The sequence below is a fragment of the Protopterus annectens genome, chromosome 13.part0, assembly GCF_019279795.1.
Source record: "Protopterus annectens isolate FY-2018-M chromosome 13.part0, PAN1.0, whole genome shotgun sequence".
Classification (NCBI taxonomy): Eukaryota; Metazoa; Chordata; order Ceratodontiformes; family Protopteridae; genus Protopterus; species Protopterus annectens.
This window is the reverse complement of record NC_056747.1, coordinates 473,846,530-473,862,361: the sequence shown is the minus strand read 5'-3', so window position 1 is coordinate 473,862,361 and position 15,832 is coordinate 473,846,530. Positions and strand designations below refer to the sequence as shown.

Genomic DNA, 15,832 nt, shown 5'->3' with positions numbered 1-15,832 from the left:
AGGATAAGGCAAAGAATTTGACAATGCGATCCAGACACATGCAACCTTAAGAAATGCCTGTAGTCAGGTTGAACAGCAATGTCAAACATCTTTTAAATCTAGTATTACCAAGAAACTTGAAGAAAAGGAGGTAACAGGTTGTGGAGAGATCATTTTGACTTTGAGACCAGTTTTAGATCTTTCTTTCCTAAACCTGTTTGTAGTAGTGGCCAAAGCACTTTCTTTCTTTGGCACTAAAAATATTCTTGAATAAAACTCCTTTCCCATATGGGAAGGTGGGACTATTTCTATTACTTCCTATAACAGCATGCAATGAAGGTCAGGTGGAAAACAAAAAGACTGGCCTGGAGGATGAGGAATAAGTCTCGGAAAGGAGGAATTTCCTTCCACTGCCATATGCAACCTTGATGAATGATCTTTAGGACCTATTTGTCTAAAACTGATGCCAAAGAGAAAAGTGGAGATTCAGACTTTCTGAAGAAAAAAGGGAGCTACCAGGGTGGAAGGGGGGAACAACGTCTCAAATTGTCATTCTTACTCTGCTGTCCTTGGTTTTGGGAGTTTCCAGAATTCTTCTCAGACCAGACCCCCTTTTGCCATTTCTTCTTAAAGTTGTGTTCTTACATAATGTTCCATCTCTGTTGTCCACCTTAATTTCCATTAACCTGTGGGTTATGGTCCCGATCCTTGGAACCAACCAGACGCTTTCTTTACATCTCAAGCTTCCTAACCTGAGCTCCTCCTCCCTACCCATACCATGCTCCCCCAGAATACCTCGGTTTTTGCCAAAAAAGGCATAACACCTAAGGAACATTACAATACCCTTAACACACAGATAAAATATGTATATAACCAACTATGAAAGAGAACATTAGGAGCTCAACTGAAGGAATAGAGATTCCTTTGAAATTCTAGCAGGCTTCCCAAAGACTTGGACTGGGGAAAGGGGACAGTAAGGTTAATGGAAATGAAGACAAACAGCACAGATGGAATGTTATGGTAAGAACATAACTTCTTTATCTGATGTTACCCACTTCATTTCATTAACCTGTGGGACATACTCCCAGCTACTACAATCCATGGAATGCTGCAAAACCAAAGGCACTTCTAGATATGATGTCCAATTTGTAATGCGTAACAAAAGTGTGGGGATTTCACCAAGTAGCAAGCAGCATAAATGCCTTCAACTGAGACGTCAAAAAGCCTGAGATGTAGCCACAGACCTTGCAGAATGGGCCCTTATTCATCCTGGCAAATGAATACCTTTAATGAGTAGATGAAGGTAATGCAGTCTTTCAAACATCTTGCTAACATAACCTCGGTAACCACTCTACCCCACTCGCTGTTTGAAAAGGAGATAAACAACTGATCAGACTTTCTAAAGGGTCTGGTCTGGTTCTATGTATACAAAAACAAGGCTACCTATGTACATCGAGCAACTGCAGAGTGTATTCTCCTTTACTGTGATAATCAGGAAAAAAGACCTGAAGATTGATGGACTGATTGTTACCCTCCTTAGCCAACTTGGGTAAAAAAGAAGGCTAAGTACACAGGGTCAACTTGTGGAAAATCAAATATGGAAATTTTGCCAAAAGGGCTTTGAAGTTCAGACACTCTTCTGGCCCATGTAACAGCTACTAAAAACAGTCTTCAAGGAGAGAAATTTCAAATCCACCATAACTGAGGGTTTGAAAGGGGGAGGGACCAAAGCTTGCAAAATCATAGTCAAATCCCATGAAGAAGTAGGATCTTTCACCAGGGGTCGAAGTAGGAAGGTGTCCCTCAGAAATGCTTTACACAGTTTAGGAAAAGCAACAGATAAGGAATCAAAAAACACATGAAAACTGGTATAGCAGCCAGCTGAACTTTTAACAGTAGAGTAACTAGCACTATCCCTGAAAAGAGAAGCCAAAAAATCTAGCACAACTGCCACTGGAGCTGTAAAGGGATCTGTTTCTGTTCAGCCCAAAAGCAAAATAGCTTCCATTTGCTTTTGTAAATTTTGCTTGTGGAAGACCTATGAGTAAATCAAAACTTCTCGAATGGGGGAAGACAGCCTGGGAAAGCTTGCCAACATTGGAAGTGGAGAAACCATGCGGTTAATTTCAGGCCTTTAATGGTCAGGATGTGGATGCCCTGACAGATGAAAAAGCAGATCTGGACTCTGTTCCAATGTCAATGGGAGGCAGACCAGGTGAGACCAAAGGAAGGTGAACCAGGATTGTCGAGGCCAACATGGGGCAAGCAGGATTATTTTGTTCAGCAACCTGACAGCTTTCTGTAGGAACCCGGGAACCAACAGTAGACGAGAGGCACAGAAAAGACCAGAGGGCCAAGTATGGGCAAGAACATCCCTGGGGAACTGTCTCTGAGGAGGGATCAAGACAAAATACCTGCTGCATTTGTTGCTGAAAGTGGACGCAAAGATCGCAGCAAGGATGATCCCATTTCTGGAAAATCATGTCTGATATTGACTGATACAGGGATCACTCAGAAGACATCAGAAACACCAGGCTGAGCCTGTTTGCTAATATGTTAGACTCCCCCCAGAATGTTTGTTGCTACCAGAAAGCGGTTGCTAGAAATTGCCCACTGTCACATACTCATTGCTTCTCAATATAGGGGGTAAGACCTAGTCCCCTCCCTGTTTGTTGATGTACCAAACCCAGTTTGGATTGCAACAGTCCCCACAGGTAGAAAGCTGTTGAGTTCTTGCAAAGCTAGAAGAATCGCTCTCATCTCCAATACATTGATATGCAACTCGATGTCCTGGGGCGTACACATGCCCTGGACTGTGTCCCAGGCAATGCCCCCACCCCACCCAAATTAGGAGGTGTCTGTGATTAACATGGCATTTGCCCAAGATCGAATGGGCATCCTTGAGTAACTTCTGTAGAGTGAAGCCACCAAAGCTGAGACTCCTTGCACACATGAGACAGACTGATGGGAAAATTCCAAGGATTTCTGAGAAGCAACCACAGTGGACTGCTAAGATGCATTGTAATATCAGCATGTGAAAATGTATCATGGGCAGAAGGGTTATAGTGGCAGCCACTGAGCCTAATGCCCTGAGAACTGGAGAGGCCAGGGGTTTTGGAATGGTCAAAACCTGGCTGATGTGAAATTTCAAGTTTCCTACCCTGTGTGTCATGAGGTAAGCATAAAATGACTTTGTGTCCAGGCGGGCCCTGATGAAGCTATTTTCATCTGAGACTTGTGTAGGTTGACTGTTATCCCAAAGTCTGGGGCCAACTAGAGAAAATAATCCATGGCGTGGAGGAGGAAAAGCCTGTTTGGAGCAGCCAGAAGCTAGTTATCCAGACATAGAAATATCTGATAACCTTGCAGTCAGCCAGGGGGGAGACACAGAAAGTAGATGGTCTGGACCTGAAAGCTTCCCACAGTACCAATTCCTCCGGGGATGGGTTTTGGGCAGCCAACCACTTTTCTGGCGAAGACGTTCAAGAACGTCTCCAAAGGAGACCTTGTCGGGTGGCGATTTGGAGACCCTTCACCTTCCTAGAAATCAGTATCCATAGTGAGAGATTCTGTAGGGGAATCAATGTGCCTCCTTTTACATGATCCCTTCCAAAGGACCTCCTCAGCGAGGTGCTCTGAGGAGGTGTCAGAAGAAGCCTGGGGATCCACCAAGGGAAGGGTGTGGAGGCTTTCCGGGACCAGCTGTCCAAGCAGCAGCTCTGAGACCTCAGACAAGTCCAGTATGAGGGGAAGGTTCTCCCAGTGGTAAGTGCCGAAGGTCTCCTAGGACCGGACAGAACCCTCACCACAACCTTGAAAGCAGAAGGGCTCCAAACCACCTGGAGCTGTCCCACAGGAGTAGAGACCACCGGACCAGATACCTCCCAGAGAGGTGAGCCCCTTGCTCTGAAGGGGGATTCGGAGCTGAGCTATCAAAGCCCAAAGCTCCGAGGGGAAGAGGCAGCTCTGAAAGTTTCAGAGTCAAGGTCAACCCCCCCAGAAACAAGCTCAACACTATGGCTCCGAGACCCGCTCAGATTCGAAGCAGATGGAGCCAGACCCATTTTGAAGACTGTAAAGCTTATGAGCGAAGGAACTCTTAAGCACTACAAATAATCAGATTCCCTACAACAGTTTACAACTTTCATCAATACTTCTTGATCATCTCTGTGGGGGGGGGGGTCGAGTAAAAGCTAAATCTCTGTCCAAAGGAGAACTTCAAAATCTCATTTTTAACAAATCTGGGAGATTCTGATAGACCTTCAAACCTTCTCAAAACATTACTAGTGGCCACAGCCCTTGAAGTAGTAGCAACAGTCAAACATTGTACACAATGAGTACCGACTTGAACAATAAAAAATTAAATTTACAGCAGATTTTTTTTCTCACAAGAACAGACTGCAGACAAAACACTCCTCATACTTTCGCAATTAGTCAGGACAAGCCTTAACATAGGAGTATGATAATTCAGCTTTCGGAAAAATCAAAGTTGCTGAAGCATATACGTTTTTCACATACTTAAGCTTCCCATCCCTCTCAGAAAGAATAGGACTGAAACAGAGTTTAGCAGCAGCATGATTAACTAGAACTACAGCTGCTGGATCAACTTTGGGAAAGTGTATAAAACGTAAAAGAATGAGGAACTTTATGCATTCTGCCTTTTTTTTTTTTTTTTTTTTTTTTAAGGGACGGCTGGCTGACTGTTAGGAAAACAGAAGACAACACATCCTCCAAAATAACAGAACTGGAGGAATGGGTACATCTTCTGGAAATTACATTTGTAACAGCTCATATTATTTTCTTGGGGACGAAGACACCTTAGTGTTCTCCCACTGAAATTACTGGCACATTCTATAAACATTCTCTGAGAAAGAGACACCCCCCCCCCCAAATGCGTCTGAAACAGAGATCTCCTCAAAGTCTGAATCAGAAATCAGAGTAAAAAACCTTGTATTTCTCTCTTCATCCTCCTGTCCAGATTCAGAATCTTGAATCTCTTCAAAAGGAGGTATTCTTTCTTTTACCACAAGCTGCTTTACAAGGATCCACTTCCTGAATTAAACACAGCCCCAGTAAACTACTCCTGTCTAAGGAGATTTGAGAAGTAGATACATGTTAAGTTTTCCATTTCTTTTTCACAGGAAAAATGGAAACAATGTTATTAATGGCACCAACAGCTTCCCCAGGAATGAACATAACATTCTGACAAAACAGGGAAGCCATCTCTATATTCCCTCTTCTAGGACTGACAAGAGCAGCTCTCCATTGCACACTGAGGGGACCACAACAGCCGCAGAGGATGAGGTTAACCCCCAGTCCATCGTGGTTGTAGATGCTACACCAGAGGGATCCTGGGTAAAAGTCGTCTGATGGGCAAATAATGGCCAAAACAGTCACCCACCTGCAGCCGAGGCATAAAAATAGCCTGCTGTGATGGCAAAGGCTGCTTGCTTGAATTCTTTTTGTGGCTGGCAGGAGGACAACAGTGGGCCAAACAGACTGCTCCATGGACTAGCCAAAAATGGTGCCTCTTTCCCAGGGAAAACAAGCACCAAATGCTGGTAAAAAACAAGTCTATACTTTCCTTTGTGGGGCTGGCAGAGAGTTTAAACAATTCCTCCATAGAAAAAATGTTTTTCAGTTAAATTTTTAAATTGAAAGGGGAAAAAAAAGAGCACTCCTGTTTAAAAATACAGTAAAACAAAAACTCCTAACAAAAATAACTATTCCTTAAGAGGAACGCATTAACAAAATTAAATGCAAGATTTTTCCCCCCAAAGGGAACATACCTGCCTAGCAAAGAACAGCACAAGCCAACTTGTCAATCCTCAAAAACCTCAGAACTGCGTACTCATCAACGGTAAAGTTCTAAAGGGCCAGGCACTCAAACCTTGTTTTTTTAGTTGGCTCAGGCTGAAATGCCTGGAATTTGGGTGTGTGGCGAGTGCCACGAAGGTTCAGAAGCTGTCCAGCTGTTGTATTATCCTTGACAGGATATATCCCCATATAGTTAAGGTTACTGCAGCAGTGATCAATATGATGAACATCCAAAATTATGCTTGCAGACATATGACCCAAGTACCACAGGAGAGCTGCTAATCATTGAGCAAGTTAATTATCTCATTTGCCTTGGCTGCGGAAACAGAAAACCTCTCATTTGCCAAGAATCTATCAAGGAATGTAGAAATGCCTTCTTAGTGTACATGACAAACCCCATTTTTTTTCCTGTAGAAGAAAAAAAGGGTCAAAAGCTGCACCTGTGATCATACACACGAGATGTCAGTCCACATTAAGGACTAAGGCTGAATACCTCCACAGTTGATGTTAAGATTTGATAATCAATGAAGCAGCTGCTAAACCAAGGAGAACAACCAGTTGCTAGAAAAAGTTGTTTTAAACATGTTTCAGATAAAGACAGTATTCTGAAGAATGAAAGGAATCAAGACTGTATAGTTAATAATCACAATTTCAACTTTAAAAATATCATTTCAGGCTGGAAAGATGCATGGTGTTCCCAAAAGCATCCACAGTTTGGCAAAATCATGACTCTGAACAACAGTCTATTCCTGTGAAATGAAAAGGGAACTCTTCTATGATCTCTTTACCATCTCCAAGTAGAAAAACATGTCCATGATTAAAAGGAATAGTAATGCTTTAAAATGCCCGAGAAAGAGGTTTAGACAATAACTACCATGTAGCATTTCCCTAAAGAAACACCAAGACCCGTAGTTGCAAGGCCTTAAATTACGGAAGGGGCGGGAGCAAAACTAACAAATAATCATTCTCCCAAAAAGTTACTTTTAGTAAGGTACAAGTCCCACTAAACCTCCACACCCCTGCTGCTTATATATAACTGAAAATCACCATACATTGGAGAAAAGGTAACACTCCAAATCACAGAGATCTCAGTTAGTATACAAGTATGCATTTTCATTTACGATCTCTATTCCAAGACTAGCAATTAAAAGTCTCAGAATTTATTATACCCCTCTTAGTATCCCTTTCAGACCCAAATGTCAGGAAAGCTGTACAATATTTTGACCTTTTTTATAAAATGAAGCAAGACAGGAAAGAAAGTACCCCCGCCATTCCAAAGAAACATGGAAACCAAAGGAGTCAATTTACTAAAACTACTCCTTACCAAAAGATGCTAGAGTTCAACTGATTATATCCCCGAGAAACCCCTTATTTCTTGCTGCAAGGTAACCCCCCTAAAAACAAACTGTTGTAACCCTGTCCCTGCAAATCCAACAGCTTCCAATACAATATAAAAAAGTCTCTCATTTGCTTTGACCAGCCATAAAAGCAAAGCAGCTGCTGACCTCACCACCCCAAAAAAAAAGAAAAACAAAGTTTCCAAACATTGTTATCACCTCATCATAGAACTATAATTTAAGTCGGGATCTGTCTCCAACAGTGTCACAAACCAGATTTAAGACTAAAAGAAGCTGTATGAAACACACAAATGTGAAAAATGTTTAGATATAGCACTTAAAACAATCACCTTTTTTATACTATAATTCAGAGACATGCCACCCAATACTGCAGCAGTTTGTTGAACCATGACACTATGCAGAGAGAAATGGAGTATCTTTTTTTTTTTTTTTTTTTTTTTTTTTAAATCAAAGTCTACCAAGAGTAAGAAGCATACAAGAGAAAGTTTAAAGAACTCATCCGATTCAGCAGTGTCCAGGAAGTCCAGCAGTTCTACTTCAAACAGTATAGTAGCATTGGGAGGAATTAATGGTGGGCAGCCCATTGATCCATATGCATAGTCAGGCCTGAACAGGAACCGGGCAACTTCACGTTTCTTCATACTCATCAAAGCAATTTCCAGACCCAGTAGAGTTATGTCTATTTGGAAAAAAAAGGAAAAAAAAATGCATCAGTGTGTTTTCTGCCTGACCTATACAGACTTATTTTACATGTCAGCATGCAACCACAGGCAAAGGGGGAAAATAAATCAGCAAGATAGAGGCCAAGTAAAGGGAAAAAGAAGTTATGTACCTACCATAACATTCCATGTTAGTTGCCTTCATCACGCCTTCCTTCTTGCGGTTTGGGTTCGGAGCCGATCCTCGGCTCCGACTCGGCCATGTTCTATAGCTCAAGAGCTGTTTACTGGCTCGAGGCTACCCCTTATCCCAGAATGCCCAGAGTCAGCTACCAAGATCTCGTTTGTGATAGCACACACGAGACATAAGTAGAGTAACCAGTTACCTAAAAACTGGTTGTCCAATACACCTAAACAAGGAGAGAGAGTCAAATTACCTGGCATGTGAAGTAATAAAAGATACTCAGCCAGTGAAAAACAAAAAGGAACTCCTCTCAATCCCCTAGGAAGGGGGAAGGAGGTAGGGATGCAAGAAGGAAGGCGAGATGAAGACAACTAACATGGAACGTTATGACAGGTACATAACTTCTTTATGTTAAGTTGTCCATCTCGCCTTCGTTCTTGCTGTTTGGGACAGCATCCCTAGCACCTAAAATCCTGGGTGGCTCATTGGAACAGACTCTTCAGAACAGTAGAGCCAAAGGAAGCTCTGCTCCAGGAGACCATATCCACCTTGTAATGAGAGATAAAAGTGTGAGGGTTTGCCGAAATGGCAGCTGCACAGATAGAGTTTATGAGCAACCTAGACTGAAAAGCTACAGAGGTGGCTAATGCTCTAGTAGAATGACCTTTTGGTTTAGCTGGTAGCTCTATTTCATAACTGATAAATAAAGGCAATAGTATCAGATAACCATCTGGATAAGGCCACCTTAGAAACTTGAAGGCCTTTGTTGAAAGCATAAGAAAGAAATAACTGGTCTGACTTTTAGTTCCTTAGTTCTATGGCGGTAAAAACACAATTGTCTGTGCACATCCAATTGGTAGAGCTTGTATTCTGCCCTGTTGCTGTGATTGGGAAAGAAAACTGGGAGATCTATGGATTGATTTAAATTGTTCTCTGAGCAGACTTTAGGAATAAAGGATAGATTGGTCTTCAGAGAAATTCTGTCCATGTGAAACACCAGGTAAGGACGAAGAGCACATAGTGCTTGAAGTTCTGAGACACGTCTAGCTGAAGTGATAGCAACCAGAAAAAGTGCCTTCCAAGAAAGAAAAATTTCAAGGAACATGATGCTGCCGGTTCAAAGGGAGGCAAAATTAAGGAAGCTAAAACTAAATTGAGATCCCAAGGAGGAGGAGGATCTCTGGGGGTCTAAGAAGAGATGTTTCTCTCATAAAGGCCTTGCAGAGCTTATGAGACATTATGCTACAGTTAAAACGTACTGATATGAAAATTAGAAATGGCAGCTGGCTGTACTCTAATGATAGCGGAAGCCACACAAGACAGAGTTGTGCTAGAAATTCAAGAATTTCATGGACTGGGGCGGAGAAAGGATACAAATTTCTAGATTCTGCCCAGTAAGAAAACAGTTTCCATTTACTAGCATACATTTTCCTCATAGTAGACTTATGTGAGGAAACAATAATATCACGGACTGCTGCTGGGGAGATACTGGAAAGCCTGGCTAAAGTTGGAAGTTGAGTAACCAAGCTGTGAGCTGCAGAGTTTGAAGGGATTGGTGCAACCCAACCCGCCTGACTGATGAATCAGAAGACCTGGAACCGGGTACAGAATCCATGGTTGATCCAGAAGGTGGAGGTGCAGGAATGGGAACCATATCTGTCGAGGCCAATGTGGGGCAATGAGGATCATTTTGCAACCCAACGATTTTGCTTTCTGTACAAGTCTTGGTATTAGGGGAAAAGGGGGAAAAGCGTAAAGGAGTCCATGAGGCCAATCGTGGACTAGAGCATCTCTGGGTGTATGACCTGGAAGAGAAAGTAGGGAGAAGTAGCTGCTACATTTGTTGTTGAGAGGAGTGGCAAATGGGTCGCAGCAAGGCTGTCCCCATTTGCAGAAGATAAGATCCGCAACTTCCTGATTCAAAGACCACTCGTGAGGCATGAGGATAGCTCTGCTGAGCCTGTCCGCTATGATGCTGGATTTCCCAGGGATGTGCGTTGCTATCAGAAAACGTTGGGAGGAAATCGCCCATTGCCACAGTCTGAGTGCTTCTCGACAACAAGGGGTAAGACCTGGTCCCAACCTGTTGATGTACCACACCACTGACATGTTGTCCATTTGGATTGCAATGGTCCCGGAAGGAAGAGTCTTGAAGGGCTTGCAACGCTAGCAGCACCGCTCTCATTTCTAGGACACTGATATGCAGATAGTACTCGTGAGGTTGCCAAGTGCCTTGGACTGTCCTGCCTAGATAATGCCCCCCCATCAGGGAGGCGTCCGTGGTCACTGTGGCTGCCAGAAGGGGTTGTAAGAAAGGTCTGCCCTGAATTACTAGTGAGGAGACCATCCACCAAGAAAGGTGCCTTTTGCACGTTTGTGATTAGGATCATGTGAGACATGGGTAGCTACTGGAAAGACCACTGCGTGAAAAGAAGCCACTGAAGGTTCTCATGTGGAAACGCGCTAATGGGACAAGAGCTTAGAGGACATATCTGACTTGAATCCTTTTGCTCTGCATTAGAATTAACACTTGACAAATAGTGGAAACTCTTTCCTGTGGTAATCTTGCAAACATTTCTTTTGTGTTTAATTCTTCTCCTATGTGTACAATAGACTGACAGGGCAACAAGGCAGATTTTTCGAAATTTACTGTAATGCCTAGTTGAGTGCATGATGTGACTGTATAATCCCGTGCCTCTAAGAGTTGATGCCTGGTGGTAGCAGTCAGGAGCCAGTCTAGATAGGGGAAACACCTGGAATCCTTGATGCCTCAGGTGAGCCGTGACTACTGCAATACACTTGGTGAACACCCTGGGGGCTGAGGTGAGACCAAAGGGCAGGGCTCTGAACTGGTAATAACTGGCTCCTACCTACAAGCGAAGAAATCTCCTGGAGCGTCTGTCCATCTTGATATGATAGTACGTGTCCTGAAGATCTATCGAGCACATCCAATCGTCCTGACCTAGAAAAGGGAAAATGGAATGCAGTGTCACCATCCGGAGCTTTTCTTTTTGTCCAGATTTGTTTAATCTGCTGAGATCCAGTATTGGTCTCCAGTCCCCTGTCTTTTTTGGTACTAAAAAGAATCTCGAGTAAGTTCCTAGTTGGTCTGCGGGGACTTCTTGAATGGCTCTTTTTCCAGCAGTCTTGAAACTTCTGTGACTGCTTGATCCCTTAGATTGGGTGGGACATCTGGGATGGGCTTTTTTGATTCTATGGGGGATTGATGGAAGGGAATTTTGTAACCTCAGGATATAATGGATAGCACCCATCTGTCTCTTGTTATATTTTACCAGGCTTTTGGGTACAGTGAAAGTCTTCCAACGACTGCCTCCAGAGGTGAGCAGTCAGGCAACCCTTCAGGGATGCTGGAAGGGCTTGGCAGAGAAGGTTTCTCTGTCACCCTGGTTTTGCGGTCCCCCTCTGCCATGAGGACAGCGTCTGTTATTGTTGTTTTCCCCTCTGCCCCTGGGGGAAAAATCACCACGTGTCAGGCAAGGGTCCCTGGGATTTTCGGAACCACATCTTTCCGCTCTTCTGACCCTTGGGATAAGGTCTGGAAGGGGTGGAAAACCGGACTCCCACGGCAGAGAGAGTCTTGCCTTCCTGCTCAAACCTGGTCAATGTGTCTTTCACCTGAGGCCCAAAGAGAAAGGAGCCATTGAAGGGAGTATTGGTGAAGGACGCTCAAAAGGGTTCTGCAAAGTGACACAGCCACATCCAAGCAGGTCTCCTGAGAGCCACACCTGTCCCTGCTGCTCTGCTCGCTCCATCGGCTGCATAGGAAATCAGCCTCATGGAGGAGTTAACTATGGAATTAAGAGTCGCAAGCTGAGAAGCTAATTTGGCTGGTACTCCCTCAGCTGTAGGATCTTGAAGGGTATCTCCAAGCTCTTTCAGGAGATCCCTTTGAAGATGTGTAAAATGGCATAGATAGTTCAGGGACCTCATTGACAAGGTCACTGAAGCAAACATTCGCTTTCCATATCTGTCCATCGTCCAAGACTCTGTTTGGAGGATGAACAGATGAAGAGGTTTCTGCTAACTCTTTCTTGGTGGCTGCTGCTGCTACCACCATGGCATCAACGGGCACACCTTTAGAGAGGAATTGTTTGTCCTGGGGGGCTGTAATAAATTTGTTTGGTCTCCTCGGAGTAGGTTCCACAGAATCTGGAGCTGACCAAGCCTTTCGAGCCACTACAGATAGGAGTGTGATCAAAAGGGGGAGATACCCAGGAGGTGGAAGGTCGGGAACCGAATGTGTCCAGATATACAGACATCCTCGGTAAGGGCTAGGGAAGTCCAGTCCCTCCTCTAAGCATTTCAAGGATGTCCGAAAAGGAAACATCTTTAGAGGGGGACCTTGGGGACGCTTCTGATTCATCCATGTCTGTATCTGAGGTGACAGACGCAGGGGAGTCTATGTGCTTCCTCTTGCACTTCTACCAGGGAGGCTCTTCCGAGTGATCAGGGGAGGCTTCGGAAGAAGAGGGATCACCCAATGAGGTGTCCTGGGGCATAGGTTCCCTATGCTTGGGGTCTGGAGGAGGAGTAGAGGTTGGAACAGACACCACGGGGGGGGGGGGGGGCCGATGGAGCTGGCAGTAGAGCTGTCTCAGAGGACAGCACACTCCGTATGACCTCGAAGGTGTCCCGACCTCTAGGCAGAGAAAGCTCCGGCTCCGAAGAAACAGGAGTCCTTCGCCGCATCGAGGGTGATTGCTCCGAAGCCGATGTTGGATCCAAGCTCACCTACGCCGAAGCTCCGAGGGGGAGAATGGGGCCGGACAAGGGTCCGATGACACCCCCCCCCCTCGGAGCCAACGATAGCGCCCCAGCACCCAGATCCCTCAATAGAAGGTACAATTGAGGTAATCGGAGCCAATGTCGGAACCAAAGGAGAGATGATCAGCGCCAATGGTTCTACTACTTGCGGATCCATAGTCTCCGGCGCAGAGGTAAATGTAGTCAGAGAAGAAATGGAAATAGAGGCAGTTGGAGCAGATACCTGTTGAGGTGGGCTGGGCAGTAATTTTGCCAGTGCCTGCGACTTAAGCAACCTACTTGCTACTTTCTCCACATCATGATCTGATAATCTAGAGGATCGAGAGGAGTGGGAAGAATGATGGCTACTTTCACTTTTAACAAGGGTGACTTCGATGCCGAGTGGATGGACTCCAAGGACAGAGACCTCGGTCTCTTATGGCTCCAAGATGGCTCCGAAATAGCAGATGGAGCCGACGGAGGAGTTGCCTTGTCGGTGCCAGCCGGCACCGACATACTTGGTTGGTCAAGTAAAGGAGTCTGCTCCAAAGGTGGAGCAGACAGCTTGACAGACTTGGGGGATTTTGCTGGCTGAGTACTTTTAGCCAGAGAATCCGGAGGCTTCAATAATCCCCGAAGGATTCATTTGTTTTTGCGCTCTTGCAGGACCCTTGGACTAAAAGCATGACATATAGAACAGGAGTCCTGCAGGTGAACAGCATCCAAACAATATACACTAGTGTGCCCATCTGTCAGAGACATTTTCTGTCAGCATGAGTCACATACTTTTTGAAGCCAGATACCTTGGTATCTTTAGACATTTTCCTAACAACCACCACCACCACAACAATAAGAAAATGCTATACTACAAAACTAAGAAACAGTTTTTTTTTTTGGTTACAGTTAAGGAACAGAAAGGACAGCCTCTAATTTAAACAGCTGTCCTAAGGGGGGGGGACTCTAATTTAAACGTGTTTAGGGGAAACAGAAGGCCTGCGAGTTATGGAGCAACGGCCAACAAAGCTACAACACAAGAAAGCGATAAGGGATAAAGTAACATATCTAGACAAAACTTGATACAAAACTTGACAATTTTTTAAGAACAATTACAATAGAAAAAAAACTATACGAAGCCAGAGCCAGTAACGAAGCAACCTCGCAGCTGAAACGGCAAACGAGATCTGGGCAGCTGACGCTGGGCATTCTCTGATAAGGGGTAGCCTCGAGCCAGTAAACAGCTCTCGCGCTATAGAAGATGGCCAAGTCAGAGCAGAGGATCGGCTCCAAACCCAAACAGCAAGAACGAAGGCGAGATGGACAACTCAACATGAACAGGTTACAAGTGCCTGAGCACACAGGGCACAATAGTCTTGTAAAGAAATCAGGGTTGCTGAAATAAGGGCACAGCCAGCTGATGACAACTTACAGTAAACTGAACTGGGATATCTGATCACCTCCTCAGAGGGACAGCCAGTCTTTACTTTAAGTGGCATTAGCAAAGAAAAAAAAAGAAAAAAAAAGAGATGGCTAGTAGGAAAAACTAAGATGTGGGATATTGGGCATTGGAAGGAATGAAATATTCAAGGATTAGGATATGTGCCCAGGACCACCAAACTGACAGGTGAACAAATAATTTGATATACTGAGAAAGTACAAGAAAAACAGTCCTAAAACAAACTGGGAAGGAAAGATACTTGGGTTGCATAAAATAAGTGAAAAACCTGAGAAAATACACCGGCTATGTCAGTAGCTTGCGTAAGTGGATTTCATACAGTATATGTGGAATGACAATTTGACTCGGCAGACATTATGAGAAATATGGCCTTCATGGAACACGCACTAAGTTATGGTGTTAATTTGACTGAAGAGGTTCAGAAAAGACAAGAAAAGTACATGAGGGCAGTAATGCATTCCCCAAGAATGAATGAAATGGAAAATGCAAAATAACCAATGGAGACAGTAGCTTGGCTGGCCAACAGATAACCAATAAACCAGAATTATACGGTGGCAAAACAAAATAAAGTGTATATTTTGTCATTCTTTCAGCAATAAACTGGGGGGTTCCAACAGAAGGATATCACTGAATGCAAATTCTAATAAAAAAATTGAAATACCAACAAGGAAAACAACTTTGACCTGGATCTCACTACAAAGACACACAATGTCGGTCAAGAGTGTTAAAAATGCTTGGGGTGGGATAGAGAAATTCAGATAAACTAAAGAAAGAAATGGGTGAAGAAATATGGAAAAACAGAAATTAAGAATTTATTACACATGGCAGGCCTTCAACATTCTTACAAAATGAAGGCGATACAAATGAAAGAGGTAGGAGAACTAACTGGATGGACCACATGAGTATATCAAAGCAAGAGTGACAGATGAAAAGGCACATACAAAAAACAAGGGAATGCAGTAAGGTACGACAATTGGCATAGCAAAAAATTAAGAAATAGGATCCACTGATGGAAAAATGAAGACATACAGGAGGATGACCGGTGGGGACAAGGGGGAGGGGAGGGAGATTTACAAAATGGCCAGGAAACTGACAGTTATGATTAGCCACTGAAAAGGAGCTAAATGAAGGAAAACAATAGCAAAAAAACTTAGATGTGCACTACAATGGAATGATCAGGTTATTGGGGAGTTATGTGGAATGTGTAATCAACAGACCATATGCCCAACAAAGTAAAGGTTAATTTTGCCATGATTCAGATATGGCCACAAAGAAATGAAAAAAGGTGCCATACTAAACAGAAACCTTAAACAATAAAGCTAGCAGCTCAATAATGGAAAACAAGTCAAACGTTTAAATGCACACTTTATTCAAATCAATTCAGGTAAGCATTCCAGCAAAACTGAAGCATCTTCAAACCACAACACAAAAGTTTCAAAAAATACTAATGTACATTCAAAAATCAAAATAGTAAACTTATTAGAACTGAAAGAAATTAAAAGCACCACCAGTTAAGAGAAATGTTGGCCATTAATTTATTTTATTTTGCTTTTGCTTACAGGGTTTGTCTAAGTTTAGTCGGAAACCCTTTTCAGCGGAGGTCCAAGGAGAAGTTCCA

The 15,832-nt window shown here is 43.7% G+C and overlaps 1 protein-coding gene across 5 annotated transcripts in view; it reads right to left on the bottom strand.

Annotated features, from left to right (window-relative positions):
* FKBP6 (FKBP prolyl isomerase family member 6 (inactive)) overlaps positions 1 to 15,832 on the bottom strand; it is a 1,232,999-nt gene that overhangs the window by 777,449 nt on the left and 439,718 nt on the right. For all 5 annotated transcript variants that reach the window (XM_044054115.1, XM_044054116.1, XM_044054114.1 and 2 more), the window contains exon 4: positions 7,631 to 7,833. In XM_044054115.1, the coding sequence (XP_043910050.1) occupies positions 7,631 to 7,833 (203 nt within the window). The remainder of the gene's footprint in view (positions 1 to 7,630; positions 7,834 to 15,832) is intronic.